The sequence below is a fragment of the Balaenoptera acutorostrata genome, chromosome 3 (assembly GCF_949987535.1).
Source record: "Balaenoptera acutorostrata chromosome 3, mBalAcu1.1, whole genome shotgun sequence".
Taxonomy (NCBI): Eukaryota; Metazoa; Chordata; class Mammalia; order Artiodactyla; family Balaenopteridae; genus Balaenoptera; species Balaenoptera acutorostrata.
Window position 1 is genome coordinate 81,395,097 of NC_080066.1, and position 18,509 is coordinate 81,413,605.

At 37.8% G+C, this 18,509-nt stretch overlaps 1 protein-coding gene across 2 annotated transcripts in view; it reads left to right on the plus strand.

The window, feature by feature from the left end:
* DNAAF4 (dynein axonemal assembly factor 4) overlaps nucleotides 1-18,509 on the plus strand; it is an 81,417-nt gene that overhangs the window by 19,404 nt on the left and 43,504 nt on the right. For both annotated transcript variants that reach the window (XM_007194915.2, XM_007194916.3), the window contains exon 4: nucleotides 17,905-18,136. In XM_007194915.2, coding sequence (XP_007194977.1) covers nucleotides 17,905-18,136 — 232 coding nt within the window. The remainder of the gene's footprint in view (nucleotides 1-17,904; nucleotides 18,137-18,509) is intronic.

Sequence of the window (18,509 nt, forward strand, 5' to 3'; positions counted from 1 at the left end):
ATCTGTCCTGGAAAATGTTCCATGTGTACTTGAAATGTTTATTCTGCTGTTTTTGGATGAAATGTTCTATGTATAAATATATATCTATTAAGTCCATCTGATCTAATGTGTTATTTAAGGCTAGTGTTTCCTTATTGATTTTTTTTTTTGTCTGAATGATCTGTTGATTTAAGTGGGGTGTTGAAATATGCTACTTTTACTGTGTTAATGTCAGTTTTTCCCTTTATGTTTGTTCGTATTTGCTTTATGTATTTAGGTGCTCCTGTGTTGAGTGAACATATATTTACAATGGTTATATCTTCTTGTTGGATTGATTCCTTTATCATTATGTAAAGTTCTTCTTCATCTCTTGTTACAATCTTTGTTTTAAAGTCTATTTTGTCTGATATAAGTATTGGTACCCCAGCTTTCTTTCCATTTCTATTTGCATGAAATACCCTTTTCCATTCCCTCACTTTCAGTCTGTTTTTAGCTATGAAGTGAATCTCTTGTTGGCAGCATATAGATGGGTCTTGTTTTTGTACATATTCAGCCACTCTGTGCCCTTTGATTGGTGCATTTAGTTCATTTACATCTAAAGTTATTATTGATAGGTATGTACTTATTGCCATTTTATTAATAGTTTTGGGGTTGTTTTTGTAGTTCTTTTTAAAAATTTATTTATTTATTTTTGGCTGCGTTAGGTGTTCGTTGCTGTGCGTGGACTTTCTCTAGTTGCAGCGAGTGGGGACTACTCTTCGTTGCGGTGCGCGGACTTCTCGTTGTGGTGGCTTCTCTTGTTGCGGAGCACGGGCTCTAGGTGCACGGGCTTCAGTAGTTGTGGCAGGCGTGCTCAGTAATTGTGGCTCATGGGCTCTAGAGTGCAGACTCAGTAGTTGTGGCACATGGGCTTAATTGCTCTGCAGCATGTGGGATCTTCCCAGACCAGGAGTCAAACACGTGTCCCCTGCATTGGCAGGCGGATTCTTAACCACTGTGCCTCCAGGGAAGTCCCTGTAGTTATTTTTTGTTCCTTTCTTATTCATTTGCTCTCTTCCCTTGTGATTTGATGTCTTTCTTTAGTGTTATGTTTGGATTCCTTTCCCTTTTTTGTGTTTCTATTATAGATTTTTGGTTTGTGGTTACCATCAGGTTATATATAGTAACCTGTATATGTATGTGATTGTTTTTAGCTCTCCCTCCCCCCACATTTAATGCTTTTGACATTATCTTTTACATCTTTTTGTTTTGTGTATCCTGTAACTATCTATTGTGGATATAGATGATTTTACTACTTTTGTCTTTTAACCTTTCTACCAGCTTTATAAGTGGTTGATCTACTACCTTTACTGTATATTTGCCTTTACCAGTGAGGTTTTTTTTCTTTCATAAATCTCATATTTCTAGTTCTGGTCTTTTGTTTTTTGCTTAGAGAAGTCCCTTTAACATTTCTTGTAAAGCCAGATTAGTGTTGCTGAACTCTTTGCTTTTGCTTGTGTGTAAAACTCTGTATCTCTCTTTCAAATCTGAATGATAGCCTTACCATGTATTCTTGGTTGTAGATCTTTCCCTTTCATCACTTTAAATATATCGTGCCACTCCCTTCTGGCCTGCGAAGTTTCTACTGAAAAGTCATCTAACAGTCTTATGGGAGCTCCCTTGTATGTAACTAGTTGCTTTTCCCTTGATGCTTTTAAGATTCTCTCTTTATCTTTAATTTTTGCCAATTAATTACAGTGTGGCTTGGTGTGGACCTCGTCAGACTGATGTTATTTAGGACTCTGTGCTCCATAGACCTGGATGTCTGTTTCCTTTCCCAGGATAGGGAAATTTTCAGCCATTATCACTTCAAGTAAGTACTCTGCCCCCTTCTCTCTCTCTTCTCCATCTGGGACCTCTATAAGGCGATTGTTTGTATGCTTGTTGTACTAGAGGTGTTTAAGACTGTCCTCATTTTTTTTAAATTCTTTTTTCTGTTCAGCTTCGGTGATTTCTACTACTTTGTCTTCCAGTTCGATGATCCATTCCTCTGTATCATATAATCTACTGTTGATTCCTTCTAGTGTATTTTTTATTTCAGTTATTGTACGCATCAGCTCTGTTTGGTTCTTCTTTATATTTTCCAGTTCTTTGTTAAACTTCTCACTATGGTCATTCATTCTTCTCCTAAGTTCATTGAGCATCTTTATGATCATTACCTTAAATCCTTTATTGGGTATATTGTTTGTCTTCACTTTGCATAGTTCTACTTCTGGAGTTTTATCTTGTTCCTTTGTTTGGAACATGTCCTTTGTTGCTGCATTTTGCCTAATTCTTTGTGTTTACAGTAGGTTACCTACATACAAACGAGTTCCATTCTGAGAGCGTGTTCATAAGTCCAATTTTTTCGTAAGACCAACAAAGTTAGCCTAGGTACCCAACTAACACAATCGGCTATATAGTACTGTACTGTAATAGGTTTATAATACTTTTTACACAAATAATATATAAAAAACAAAAAAGAAGAATAAAGAAAACATATTTAATCTTACCATACAGTACCTTGAAAAGTACAGTAGTACAGTACAACAGCTGGCATACAGGGGCTGGCATCGAGTGAACAGGCAAGAAGAGTTACTGACTGGAGGAGGGAGAGGAGGTGGGAGATGATGGAGCTAAAGGATCGTCAGCAATAGGAGACGGAGGGCAAGCTGCAATTTCACTCACGCCTGACATTGATGGCAGAGGTTCTGGTTCTTTGCTGGATTCAATTCTATCTACCCTCTTGAAAAAAGGTTCCAGTGATTTCTGGGTAGTAGCTCTTTTTTTTCTCGTCATAGATGACATGGTGGCACTGGATTGCATTCTGAACAGCTGCTGCAACCTTTGTGTACTGTTCTACATTCAGGTCCTGTGCCTCAAAACCTAACAGTGCCTCCTCAAATTAAGAAAATCCCCTTGCCATTTCTTGCATCGTGAATCTCTTCATTTCTTCAGTTACTTCTTCCTCTTGTCTCTCTTCGTACTTTCTCTAGGCCACTGCTTCTTTGTCACCACCGCTGCTTTAATGCTTGCTTTTGGACATCCTGGGCTTGAAATAAAGATACTGTACAGTATTGTATTCTATACAGTACTGTACAGTAAAGTACACAAAAACACAACCACTGTAGCGGATGCACGCACGTGACAACGTACGCCAGGCATGTGAACTAACTCACGTGATCGGACATGCGAACGCATGTTCGCGTCTTTGAAAGTTCTCAACTTGAAGGTTCATATGTAGGGGACTTATTAAGTAGGTCATTTATATTTCCCGATCATGGAGAAGTGGGCTTGTGTAAAAGACGTCCTGGGACTTCCCTGGTGGTCCAGTGGTTAAGACTCTGTGCTCCCAATGCACAGGGCCTGGGTTCGATCCCTGGTCAGGTAACTAAATCCCACATGCTGCAACTAAAAGATCCTGCACGCTGCAACAAATATCCCACACACGGCAATGAAGATTCCCACCTACCGCAACTAAGACCTGATGCAGCCAAATTAATTAATTAATTAATTAATTAATATTGAAGATAAAATAAAAGACATCCTATGGGGCTCAGCAACATACTCCCCTTGTGTCACCATAGCTAGATGATCTAGGGGTGCCCCCTATGTGACTAAGTGGGCCCTTCTGTTGTGGCAGGGCCAATTACTGTGGGCATGCTGGTAGAGAGGGCTGCCCCCTGTCCCTGTAGGCTGCTAGGCCCTTCCTCATGAGGCGGCAATCAGCTGATTATGGGCAGAGCTGGGTCTTGGCATGGTTGGATGCATGGCTTGGGCTGTCCTGGGGTTTGTGCCAGCCTGAGTGGGGCCAGGTCCCAGCAAGGCTGTCTGTGGGCAGGGCGTCCTGGAGCAGCTGGCTGCAGAGCCTAGGTGTCTTAGGATTGGTGCCACCTGCTGGAAGGTGGGGGTGAATCCTGGGGGATCCTGGGTCTTGTGTCAGCCCACGGGTGGGTGGGACCAGATCCTAAGGTGGCTGGCTGGGAGGCCGTGGAGCCAAGGCTGGTACCCGCCCACTAGTGGGGAAAGCTAGGTCTCCTGTGCAGTTGGCTGCTTGACCTTAGGTGTCCTGGTACTGGTGCTGATAGACTGGTGGACAGGTAAGCCTCCTGCAATAATAAACTAGAGGGAGGACTCCAAAATGTTACCGGCACCAGTGTTCTCATGGTAGAACAAGCTCCCCAGAATGGCTGCTGCCCATGTCTTTATCTCCAGGAGGAGTCCAAGTTGCTTCCTGGCTCTCTGGAAGGCTTTCCAATATCAGCAAGTGGGTCTGACCTAAGCTCTTTTCACATTATTGCCTCTGCTAGGTCTTGGAGTGTGTGAAATTTTGCATACTCCCTTTAAGAGTAGAGTCTGTTTCCTACAGCTCTCCGGCTTTCCTGCGCAAAATCCTCACTGGCCTTCAAAGCATCATGTTCTGGGCTTCCCTGGTGGCGCAGTGGTTGAGAGTCTGCCTGCCAATGCAGGGGACACGGGTTCGAGCCCTGTTCTGGGAAGATCCCACATGCCGCAGAGCAACTGGGCCCGTGAGCCATAATTACTGAGCCTGTGCGTCTGGAGCCTGTGCTCCACAACAAGAGAGGCCGCGATAGTGAGAGGCCCGCGCACCGCGATGAAGATTGGCCCCCGCTTGCTGCAACTAGAGAAAGCCCTCGCACAGAAACGAAGACCCAACACAACCATAAATAAATAAATTAAAAAAAAAAAAAGGCATCATGTTCTGCGGACTTGTCTTTGTGGTGCAGGACCCTTGGGCTAGGGAACCCGATGTGGATTTGGACCCTTCTCTCCTTGGGAAGAACATTTGCAACTGTGTTTATCCTCGTGTTTGTGGGTTGCCTGCTGGAGGTGTGGGTCTTGACCATAGGTCTCCACCCCTTCTACCTGTCTCATGGTTCCTTCTATATATTTTTAGTTGTAGAAAATCTTTTCTGTTAGTCTTTAGGTCCTTTCTCATCCATAATTGCTCTGTAAATAGTTGTAATTTTGGTATGTTTATTGAAGGAGGTGAACTCAGGGTCTTCTTCAAACTGCTGCCATGGTAACTTTTTATTTTTAAGCTATTTTTTTCCAGTTATTGAGGTATAATTGACAAATAAAATTGTATATTTCAAGTGTACAATGTGAAGATTTGATACACGTTTATATAGTGGAAGGAATCCCATAGTCAAGTTCATTAACACATCTATCACTTAACATAGCTACCCTTTTTTTATCTTTTTTTTTTTTTTAAATGTGAATCCTTAAGATCTACCCTCTTAACAACTTTCAATTATGTAGTACAGTTTATCAACTATAGTTACCATGGTATACATTAGATCCTCAGCACTTGTTCATCTTATAGCTGAAAGTTTGTACCCTTTTACCAATATGTTCCCATTTCCCCCACTCCCCCATCCCCTGGCACCACCATTCAACTTTCTGTGATTCTGACTTTTTCTTTTAAGATTCCACATATGTATGATTCAGGATTTCCTTCTTTTTTAAGGCTGAATAATATTCCATTGTGTGTGTGTGTGTGTGTGTTTGTGTACATATATATATACACACATACACATAAAAAAAATAAAGTGTACAATTCTTTGGCTTTTAGTTTATTCACAGGTTATACAACCATCATGACTATCTAATTCTGGAATATTTTCATCACCTCCAAAAGGTACCCCATACCCATTAGCAGTCACTCCCCACTCTTCCCTCCCCTTAGTCCCTTAAAATCCCTAATATACTTTCTGTCTCTATGAATTTGCCTATTCTGGACATTTCACATACAATATACGGCCTTTGGTGCCTGCTGTCTTTCACTTAGTATAATATTTGTAGGATTTATCCATGTTGTAACATATCTGAGACCTTCATTCGTTTTTGTGGCTGAACAATATTCCATTGCATGCATATACCACAATTTGTTTATCCATTCATCAGTTGGTGGAAATTTAGGTTCTTTTCATCTTTTGGCTATTGTGAATAGTGCTACTGTTAACATTCACTTACAAGTATTTGTTTGAGTACCTGTTTTCAATTCTTTTGTGAATAAACCTAGGAATGGAATTGCTGGGTCATTTGTAATTGTATGTTTAATTTTTTGAGGAACCACCAAATAATTTTTCATAATGGGTGCATCTTTTACATTCCTTCCAGCAATACATGATGATTCCAGTTTCTTACATCCTTGTCAACACTTGTTATTTTCCATTTTGTTGATTATAGTCATCCTATTGGGTGTGAATTGGTATCTCAATGTGGTTTTGATTTGCATTTCCCTGACACTAGTGATGCTGAGCATCTTTTCATGTGTGTCTTGGCCATTTGTATATCTTATTTGGAGAAATGTCTATTCAAGTCCTTTGTCCATTTTTAAATTGGAATATTTGTCTTTTTGTTGTTGAGTTGTAAGAGTTCTTTATATATTCCAGATACTAGACCCTTATTAGGTAAATGACTTTCAAATATTTTCTCCTACTTTGTAGATTATATTTTCACTTTGATAGTGTCCAGTGGTACACAAAAGTTTTAAATTTGCACAGAGTCCAATTTGTTTATTTTTTTCTTTTGTTGCTTGTGCTTTTGGTGTCAGTCATATATATCTAAAAATCTGTTGAGAAATCCAGGGTCATGAAGATTTACCCTATGTGTTCTTCTAAGAGTTTTATGGTTTTACTTCTTATATTTAGGTTGTTGATCCATTTTTAGCTAATTTTTGTATATGATGTGCAGTATGGGTCCTGTCTCATTCTTTGGCATGTGGATATTCATTTGTTCCAGCACCCTTTGTTAAAAAGCCTTATCAAAAATCAGTCAGCTCATAGATGTATGAGTTTATTTCTGGACTGTCAATTTTATTGCATTGGTCTATATGTCTGTCCTTATGTCAGTACCACACTTTCTTGATTACTGTAGCTTTGTAATGTATTTTGAAATTAGGAAGTATGAGCCTTCCAACTTTGTTTTTTTCAAGATTATTTTGGTTATTCTGGGTCCCTTGTAGTTACATTTGAATTTGAAGATTGGCTTTTCCATTTCAGTTAATATGGTAGCATATCCATGTGTTTTCTGACGATTTGAAAAAGGTCATTACATAAAATCTTATTTTGATAATTAAAAAAGTATAGAAAATGAATGGGGGTTAAGATCACTAGTATTGTTTTTCTTTTTTTTTTTTTGAATTTTTTATGTATTCCCAATAATAAACATATGTTTTCCCTAATAACAAAACATTTATTTTTGAAAAAGGAACAGTGCTTATCTTCCTATGATTATTTTTTAGACTTTTAATTTCTTTTTGTTCTAACAGGAATCACTAAAATTCTATGTACATCTACCAAATTTCCAAACATATGAGAAATTAACTTTAGCCGTTAGCATGGTATCATGAGAAAAGGCAGTATCTTTGACACTTTCTTATATTTACACTTTGTCAAGTCTACTGACCTACTTACGTTTTGTGTAAATATATCCCAAATTCACAGCATCTGTGCAGAAATAAACTTTCAACAATCATATATATCCACTTTTTTGCTGACTATAAGCTTTTTCATCTTTTCCAGAGGTGTGGTTAAAATCTTTTTTTTATTTCCTATGTCCCCTTGCCTCACAGAGCTCAGAGAAAGTCTGTGGGCAGTTTCTCAGAGCTCTTACAACTTGAGTGCAGGACAGTCAGTCTTCTTTCACTACTTTCCCTAGGTCCCTGAATCTAGACCCTAATCAGCTTCTTGGGAAGTCACTGAAGGTTTATAAGTAGATAATTTTAGGGCAATATATATATTTTTAATGCTCTGTATATGGAAGTAAGTGGCCCACACTTTATGGAGTTAAGCTTGAGTACCAGTTGAGTTGTTCAAGTGGCTAGTATATGTATTATGGAAATAGTGTTATGGAAAAGAGATGGATAGTATAGGATCACACATTTATAATACTGATTAGGTTTTTGTTAGCCTTGGAAAGAACGGGAGTGTGGGAGAAGAAATACTTTTGTTTCAGAGAGAAGTTGAGAGATTTAAGTTGTTGATGGTTCCTTGTTATCTCAACAGCAAGGTCTTTTGAGATGGAAGTAGCTGAGTTCAATTGGACACCTCCAAAAAGGAAATTGTTTGCAAAAGTCTGTTATCAGAGATGAATAAGATTACTATTGAACAGCAAGGATAAGGTGAAGAGTAGGGTACAAGAGTATGATATTAATTCATTTCCATTAGTCAAAATCTGGTTTAAAAAACTAACAATTTTTGGGGCTTCCCTGGTGGCGCAGTGGTTGAGAATCTGCCTGCTAATGCAGGGGACACGGGTTCGAGCCCTGGTCTGGGAGGATCCCACATGCCACGGAGCGGCTGGGCCCGTGAGCCACAACTACTGAGCCTGCGCGTCTGGAGCCTGTGCCCCGCAACGGGAGGGGCCGCGATAGTGAAAGGCCCGCGCACCGCGATGAAGAGCGGTCCCCGCACCGCGATGAAGAGTGGCCCCCACTTGCCGCAACTGGAGAAAGCCCTCGCACGAACCGAAGACCCAACACAGCGAAAAATAAATAAATAAATAAATAAAGTAGCTATAAAATTAAAAAAAAAAAAAAAAACTAACAATTTTTCTTCTGTTCCTCAGTTCTGTCAGATTTGTTCCTTGAATTTGAAGGCTAGTTTAATAGAAGCGTTTTAACATATATGACAGTAAATATGTCAGTACTATGTCTCTGTGTAGTAAACCCAGGTACTGACTTAAGAAAAATTTCTTCATCAGTAAGCCAAAGCTGAATCTTTGAAAGATACCAACAAATCATGACAGGATTGTGAAATCATATAGTGTAAGACCAAAGAATTTTCTATCAAGTAATAACTTTTGTTCAAGGACAGATAGAGCTAACTACTATAGTAAGAGTTTGCTCTTATCCTTGTCTACACATGGAGTTTCCAAGACACTTACAAATTCTTATGCTTTATATGAAAGTCCAGATTTCAGTTTAGTTAGGTTATTCTGCCTTTCAGTTTACTTATGTCCAAATTTGCTGGAGAGTTTAACAAGTTCCTCTCAGTTATTCATGAGTTTGATTTTTTACTTTGTGAATTAATTAGCCATTGGCTCTCCTTATAACTCTCAATGATATCTTTGGGCCACCTTTCACCTATTTGAAAATCTGCCAAAGGGAAAAGAAAATCTCCTAGTCTGCTTGGGCTGACATAACAAGCAAAAAACACACTGTGTGGCTTAAGTAACAGAAATTTATTTTCTCACAGTTCTGGAAGCTGGGAAGTCCAGTATCTAGGTTCAGGCCAATTCATTTTCTGTTGAGGCCTCTCTTTCTGACTTGCAGCTGGCTGCGTCCTTGCTGTGTCTTCATATGGTAGACAGAGAGAGAGAGAAAGTGCTCTGGTGTCACTTCTTATAAGGACAATGATCCTATTGAATCAGGGCCCCACCCTTATGACCTCATTTGACATTAATTACCTCCATGTAAGCCTTATCTCCAAATATTGTCACATTGAGCGTTAGGGCTTCAACATTACAAATTTTGGGGGACGTGATACAGTTCGTAGGGAGAAGAGAAGGGAACTGAAATGAAAATCAATTTTGTTACATTTTAGCTTTGAACACATATCTGTATTATTTTAACTGGATTATCATTTCCACAGAATATAAACAAACAACTAAATAATTAAATTTCAGAAGTTAATAGCTTTCCAAGAGAAATTTTAATACTATATTTATTAAACTTCAGACTGAATTAATACTTGAATTTTCTTAGCTTAAGGGAGCTCATTGTTAGAATGATATATAGCTCCATGTGGAAGATGTTGACTGAAAAGATAAAACATAACTCTCAATTTTTAGGCTGTGTGTTATTCAAGGACCTCACTGAGGACTGTAGCCCTGGAAACAGCCTCTCAGATAGCTCTGAGGAACTGTCCCAGAGAGGTAAAGAATGAGCCAGGATATATAGGGGTTTTTGCTGAAAAAACGAAAAAACAAAAACATGTAGTTGAACATCAAAAGATTACTGCTAGGCACAGAAACAGACATCTCAAGTTAATGATTTTAGTGCTTTTCTATGTATGGGAAGATGCTAGAGTCTGGGCTCATTGAAATTATTCCTTTGAAATGCTTCTTAACTGTCTAGGGCCAGTATCCTGTTTTTCTCCATCCTAATTTCCCCTCAGGGTGCACCACTGGGGCATCTACAGTGGCTGATGGCTTGATGGTGGACAACATTGTTTGTTTACCAGAATGGCAGGCAACATTCTTTGTTTACAGAGATAAAACTTTTTTTTTTTTTGGCCGCTCTGCTCAGCATGTGGGATCCTAGTTTCCCGCCCAGGGATCAAACATGCAACCCCTGCATTAGAAGCCCAGGGTCTTAACCACTGGACCACCAAGGAAGTCCCCACAGAGATAAAACTTTAAGATATTCTTAGGGGGCATTTTTGCATGTTATCTTCTTTTCCCATTAGAACCCTTAACATATTAAACAGTTATTTTAAATTCCATGACTAATAATTCTTACATCTGTGTTGTGTCTGAGTCTGGTTCTGATGATTGCTTTGTCTCTTTACAATGTGTTTTATCTTGCCTTTGGCATGCCTTGCAATTTTTTGTTGAACACTAGGCATATTGTATCAGGTAATAGAAACTAAGGTTAATATGCCTTTAGTGAGTAGATTTATTTACTCTGACTGGGTTTTGGGTTATGTTTAATGTTAGCTATGTTAGCTGTACATAACAGGTACCAGAGGCTTCAAATTCCTCTAGTGTTTTTTTGGGTTTGGTTTTTTTTTTTCCCCTTCTCTTTTGAATTTGGGATTTTTGGCTTCTCTGTCTACTCATCCTCAGAGAGAGCCTTTGTCATAAGCTCTTTCTTCTGTAATCCACTGTCATTATCCTGGAACCTTGTTGGTGTGGTAATAAATTGTAAGGGAGTGGAAACAATCTATAATCTTGCCATTAAATCTCAGTCTTTTCATGGGCCTGTATCTTGGGCCTGTGATCTTCACAAGTGTTCCTCCAGTGATACAGCTTTTCTCCCCTGGCTCTTATTCTCTTCCCCAGCTGCAGTGTTCCCCGTGTATTTTCCTGAAGCCCTGACAGTTAACTGTGTTTTTTTCTCCCTTTAGGTGGGACCAGACGGCTGGGGAGGACTGGAGTGGGAGGAATTCCCTTCCCCCAACGGGAAGGGAATTCCTTTAGCTCTGACAAGGTCCTTTCTCCTGGAGAGTAGATCTTTGTTATGGAGAATACTCGGGGTATTTCTGTATTTCACAATGATTATTTTTCCCCCCTTTCTGCCAGAGTTCTTATTCATGGTAACCTAGGGGGGTTTCTGATGGTAAAGCTCACAAAAATATGGGGTCACCCTCCAAGATTGTGGCTCCTGAGTTTCTCACTGTCATGCTGGGCCACACTCAGACTCCAGCATTTTGTCAAAATTACCATTTAAGTGTTCCTACCAGTTTACAGCTGTAGTTGCTTCTGCAATAGGCAAGCAGATCTTTTTGTCTTTCTGGATACACTTATCTCTGTGTTTCAGGGTAGCAGCTTGCCCTGTGACTCACTTCTCTGATGGGTCCAAGAAAACTTGGTTTTCAGTGTGTCTTTTTTTGTTATAAGGATAGGAATGACAACTGCTTAACCTGTCAGAGCTGAAACTGGAGCTCCCTTGTTGACCTTTTAGCTATTTACATGTCTATGTGTATGTATGTGTGTGTATATATATATAATCTAATATAAATAAACATAATTTTTACAATATGTATATATTTTTTAGGTTGTGAAAGTTTTTAATTGTTGCCATATGCACCTTTAACTTACCACAATCTATAATCTACTTTAGGTTAACACTGACTCAATTCCAGTAAAATATAGCAACTTTGCTTTATACAATTCTATTTTTCTCTCCTTATTTTTGGGCTGTTATTGCCGTTCATGAATAGGTATATGTACATGGATATTATAAACTAAACAGTATGTGTTGGGACTTCCCTGGTGGTGCAGTGGTTAAGAATCCACCTGCCAATGCATGGGACATGGGTTCGATCCCTAGTCCAGGAAGAGCCCACATGCCACGGAGCAACTAAGCTCGTGCACCACAACTACTGAGCCTGCACTCTAGAGCCCATGAGCCACAACTACTGAGCCTGCGTGCTGCAACTACCAAAGCCCATGTGCCTAGAGCCTGTGCTCCGCAACAAGAGAAGGCACTGCAATGAGAAGCCTCTGCACCGCAACAAAGAGCAGCCCCCCTGCTTGCTGCAGCTAGAGAAACCCTGCGTGCAGCAACGAAGAAGACCCAACATGGCTAAAAATAAATAAATAAATTTATTTTTTTTAAAAAGTATTGCTTTTTAAAAAATCTCAAGTTTTTAAAGAAAGAGAAGAAAAGCAAGAAAATATTTATTCTCTTTTTAAATTTATTTTTTAATTGGATAAAACATAACATAAAATTTACCATTTTAACCATTTAGCAGGGTATAGTTCAGTGATATTAAGTACATTCACATTACTGTGCAACCATCACCACCATCCATTTCCAGAACTTTTTCATCTTCTCAGACTGAAACTCTGTACCCGTTAAATAATAACGTCCCATTCCGCATTTCCCTAAGCCCCTAGCAACCAGCATTTTACTTTCTGTTTCTATGAATTTGACTCCTCTAGGTATCTCATGTAAGTGGAATCATACTATATCTGTCCATTTGTGCCTGGCTTATTTCACTTAGCATAATGTCTTCAAGGTTCATCCACTTTTTAGTATGTGTCAGAATTTTCCTTTTTAAGACTGAATAATGTTCTATTATTATGTATATACCACATTTTGTTCATCCATTTGTATTCTTTTTTTTTTTTTAAGATTTTTTGATGTGGACCATTGTTTTTAAAGTCTTTATTGAATTTGTTACAATATTGCTTCTGTTTTATGTTTTGGTTTTTTGGCTCCAAGGCATGTGAGATCTTAGCTCTCCGACCAGGGATTGAACCCGCACACCCTGCATTGGAAGACGAAGTCTTAACCACTGGACCGCCAGGGAAGTCCCTGTGTTGTCTTTTATACTTACCTATATATTTACCATTTCCCATATTCTTCATTCCTACTTACAGATCAGAGTTAGTGTTTAGTGCCATTTCCTTTATGCCTGAAGATTTTCTTTGGTATATCTTGTTGGACAGGTCTGTGGGCAATAGTTTGTCTCAGTTTTCATTTATCTTGGAATGTGCTTATTTCGTCTTCATTTATGAAGAATGGTTTTGCTGGATCTAGAACTTGTAGTTTTAGTTTCTTTCTGTCAGTGCTTTGAATATGTCATTTCACTGCCTTCTGTCCTGCGTTGTTTCTAATGATGAATCAGCCTTTAATTGTATTATTGTTCCCCTGTACATAATGAGTCCCTTTTTTCTTGCTGCTTTCAAGATTTCCCTGTTTTTGTTTGGCTTTTGTATTTACTTAGCAGTTTGACTAAGTTGTATCTAGGTGTATCTCTTTGTATTTATTTTACTTTGGTTTGAAATTCTCTGAGGTATGTAATGTTTTCTTCAAATTTGAGAATTCTTTAGTAATTATTTCTTGATATATTTTTGGTTGAAAGCTAGACATTTTAATTAGTAGATTATAGTAATTCTGAGTTCTGTTTTAATTAATTGTTTATTTTTTAGTAACTTGCCTGGACTTTAACTGTGGGATCAGTCTAGACACCCTTGTGGTATACAACTGCTGATGTCTCTGCTGAGTTTTTTAATTCTTGTTTTTTGGACTGGCTTCCTTAAGGGTCTTCCCTGTGTCTGCGTAACTCACTTATTAAATAATGATTTGGGCAGAGGTAGTAAATACCTTCAGCCTGAAAGGTTTCCACCCCTTTGCTGATTGGTCTATGTGTGGGTTTGGAAGTACATTCACAGAGCAAGTTCTCAAGTATCCCTTGGCTTTATTTTATGCCAGGCTTCCTTAGATCTCCCCCAGAAATGCATAGCTTGCTGTTTAACCAGGGGTGTATGGTGAGCTTATTACAGACCTTCTATGGCTCTCTAATTTACATGATCTTTCTCTTAATTTTCTGACTACTCAGGCACTTACCCTAACTAGGACCTCAACCTCAGACCTCAATTTTCCCTCTTCATTCCCACCAAGTTTACCACTTTTCTCCACCAAAGCCACAGATTTTCACTGCCCCACCCTGAAATGAGTCCACCGTTCTTGCTAACAAAGCTGCTGGGTTCTTTTTCCTAGTTTCATGTTGGTGAAAATGTCAGTCTTGTCATCCTGGCTGGAGGTGGGTGGTTGGGAGTAACCTTAGGCAGAAGGTCAGAGCCTCCCACTGTTCTTACCTATAACTTTATCAGTTCTTCTAGAATAAACAGTTATCAATCTGCAGGCTGCCTTTGGTTAATTCCCACTGCCCTGAATTGGTTGTTTTTGATAAATTTGTCTAGTTTTATACTTGATCTTTATGGATGAGAATTGCCAACCTCTTCACACCTCCATAAAACCTGCACGTTTTCTGCTGTGGATGAATTTCACAGTTACTTATCAAGCTCCCTAAGAGTTCTTTTGGTATTTTGATTAGATTTACATTGACTTATAAATTAATTTGCAGAATATCAAAATACTGAGATTTAAAATATTGAGATTTTCTTCCAGGAATGTGGCATTTATCTCCATTTATTCAGACTTACATTTTATATCCCTCAGCAAAATTATTTAGCTTACATATAGGACTGGCTCATATTTTGTGACGCTTACTTGTAGCATTTTAAAAGCTTTTCTGGCAGTTACTAATTAAATGACTTTTTCCATTGTATTTCCTAATTGTTTATTGCCAGATTGTAGGAAAGTTAGTTATAAGAGTTTGTGTAAGTTGATCTTGTATGTGATTGCCTCGCTGAACTCTCCTTTTCATTCTAATAGTTTGTCAGTTTATTATTTGTGTTCTTTTAGGTAGTCTACCATATTATTTGCAAATAATGATGTTCTATCTCTGCATAATCTATATTTGTATTTCTTATTTAAAGTTTTTTTATTTTAAAAATTTATTTATTAAACAAAATCTGTTGTGTAGGTTATGCCTGCTAAGAAAATAGTAAAGCAGTAGGCATATTGGCCTTAGGGACTTTACTAGAAATATTTTTAATGCTTCACCATGAAGCATAATATTGTGTAGGTCCTTTTATTGATCTAAAATTTTTTTTCTTAGTATCAAGGGTATTTTGAGAAGTAGTGAGATCATATTATTTTCTCTTTTTTAAAAAATTAATTAATTAATTTATTTATTTTTGGCTGTGTTGGATCTTCGTTTCTGTGCGAGGGCTTTCTCTAGTTGTGGCAAGCGGGGGTCACTCTTCATCGTGGTGCGCGGGCCTCTCACTATCGTGGCCTCTCTTGTTGCAGAGCACAGGCTCCAGACGCGCAGGCTCAGTAGTTGTGGCTCACGGGCCTAGTTGCTCCGCAGCATGTGGGATCTTTCCAGACCAGGGCTTGAACCTGTGTCCTCTGCATTGGCAGGCAGATTCTCAACCACTGTGCCACCAGGGAAGCCCTATTTTTCTCTTTTGATTTCCTAATATCAATAGATAAGAAATACATCATTGATCAAGATGTATTATAATTTTAAAATTTTCCTTGATTCAGTTTTCTAGTATTTTATTATTTTTACACGTAATAAATGAGATTGGTTTAAAAAGAACAATGCCTGATAAACCAGAGATTCATTCCAAATTAAAATAATTATAGATTTCCCTTTCTTCAGGAATTTCGTTTAGGAGCTGCTCATTATTCTCCTGTTACTTATATTTGCTGTCTGTATTAAACTAATATCCCATACTATATGGCGTCCTTTTTTGAGCAGTACAAAGCACTTAAAATCCAGTTCCTTCAGTGTGGTGATTGTTTTTCTAGCTTTCTGAATTACTACACATTCCTCCTTTAAGTGGTATATTCCCCTTATCATGTTTTTTTAAAAATAAGACCTTCAAGGATTGTTTAACATTTGTCTGTCTCTGTTTCTCTTTGCTGTATATAGTCTGCCTTTATCATAATCATAAGGTATTACCTTCTTCATGTTTTTCTGTTCATTCTAGTTCCTTCTGTCACTTGCTCTTTGAAGCCTTTTTTAATCCTTCCTCTTCCTCATTAATCCCTGAGGACTATTTTTGTGTTTCTAATATAGCCTATTATAAATTGCATATACATATATCTTTATATGCACACATGTGTGCGTGCGTGCACACACATATTTCCCTTAACTACATCTTGGGATAATAGAAGAACTTTCTTGTTACTTTTGGTTATAAGAACAGTCTTGTTTTTGGTAAGTAAGACTCAGTCTTATGCATTTTAAAAAACTTTTCAAAATTCACTCTGCTTAACAGAGATCATGAGGGGTGAAGGCGTTCTGACTCTTCACATACTTTTTCCTCCTTCCATGTGTTGGGGAACAGAGGAAGAAGGGGAAAAAGGCAAACATATTACTAAACTGGGGGAAGTTGTCATCTTCTTCTTTTAGGTTGTGGCTGCCTCTAGCTAACACTGACTGTTCATCATGGCCTATTATCAGGCATTTAAATGCTGGTTCATTGCCACGTGCAGATGCTTTCTGGCCCAACCTGTTGGCGGCTCACTGCGGCTCTCTGAATTTAGGACATATAGTAATTAGCATCTTTTGTGCTTAGTTTAGGCCTTAGGTGCAATTCTGGGATTATAAGAAACTCCTGTTAGTAATCTGTGAAATTTATTTTAAAATAAATGTTTCATGGTATAATAAGAAAATAAATAGTCTCCAGAAGAGGGTATTAACTCATGCAAATATTATAGAATACCTCTTCAGTGCACGGTTTTCATACCTATAATGTTAATTCTATATCCTAAAATAATTCAGCCTCTAGGAAACTTTTTCCCAGCATGTCATTCTAGAGCTGTGTCAGATGTCCTATTTAAAAATAAATTAATTTAAATTTACATTAATGAAACATAAATAAAATTACCAATTCAGTTCCTCAGTCACACTAGCCCCATTTTAAGTGCTTCATTAGCCATGTGTGACTAGTGGCTAATGTATTGGATAGTACAGAACATTACTACCATTAAAAAAAGTTCTGTTAGACACTGCTTCTCTGGACGATAGAGGTGAGAAATTTTTGTTACCATAGGAAGGTTAGGTACATGGAGTCAACCATATATAATAACCAGTTACTCTGTTTCACAGGGATTTTTTTTTCTTGCCCATATGAGGGAAGTTTGTGAAAGGGAGAAAAATTGGCACACAACTGAGCAATGTATTGCTTTCAGATTCATCTGATATTTAGCTTTTCATGTGGAAATGTCAAATAACTGCTATTGCAAACATAGTTGACAGCAGGATTCAAAGTTCAAACATTTCCACCCACCTGAGACGAACTCCCTAGTTCCTCCTTCCTATTCCCTTCTTATTATTCCCTCATTCCTCAGGTGAAGGTTGGCACAACTTCAGTCTTAAGACAAGGTAAGACTGGCATTAGTAGAAAGGCAAATGTTTGCATATATGTTTTTGTGTGTGTGTAAAGATTTTGGGACAAGTGACTTAACTTTCAGAGTAATAAATTCTTCCTTTTTTTTTTTTTTTATTTTTATTAACCAAGCCCTTAGATATCATCTAATTGAATGCCTGTCCACATTTTACATGCAAGTAAACTGAGGCTAGAGAAAGTGACTGCCCAAGAACATATCAATAGTTAATGGTAGATCTGGAACTAAGACCTTTGTTCAGTGACACCATATCATTGAGCATTCTGCTAAATTATTTACTGTTCCCATTTTAATTCTTTATTCACTGCTAACTATTGCTGCAGATTTAATGACAAGTGTTTAGAGGTAAAAATAACTAATTGCTATAACGAATTTCTTATTTTTAAAATATTGCTTTTTGTATGTTTTAAAAGATTTGGTAATTTTAATTTTTTCAGATTGAAGAAGAAGAGAGGAAAAGAATAGAAGATATGAAAGAAAATGAACGGATAAAAGCAACTAAAGAATTGGAAGCCTGGAAAGAACGTCAAAGAAAAACTGAAGAACATAAAATAATTCAGAGAGAAGAAAAATTATATCAACAAGAAAAGCAAATTGAAGAAGAGAGAAAAAAATTAAAACATAAAGGTCTTACTAGGAATTCAGTATCTAGAAATCTTGTCACAAAAGGTACAATGATTACTTAATATTTTCTGGGAAAGTGAGTCCTGTTAGTGAAGTATATATGTCAGAGTGTGTGTGTGTGTGTGTGTATGTGTGTATGTGTGTGAATGAATCTATCCACAGTATTAGGTCATTATTTTGGTATATGAATTACTACAATACAAAGACTGAGGTGAAAGACTTATTTCTTCTTCTAGGAAGTAGTGAAGTTTTCATAATAAAATGAGCAAAGATTCAATATTGTTTTTACTCATGTGCTTCCTTTAGAAATTTATGCAGGTGTTGTTAAATATGTGTTTAACTCAGGTGCAGTAAGACTTGGAGTGAATTAGCAGTACCAGGAGCATTCACTTATTTCTTTAGAGATAAGAAAATAGGA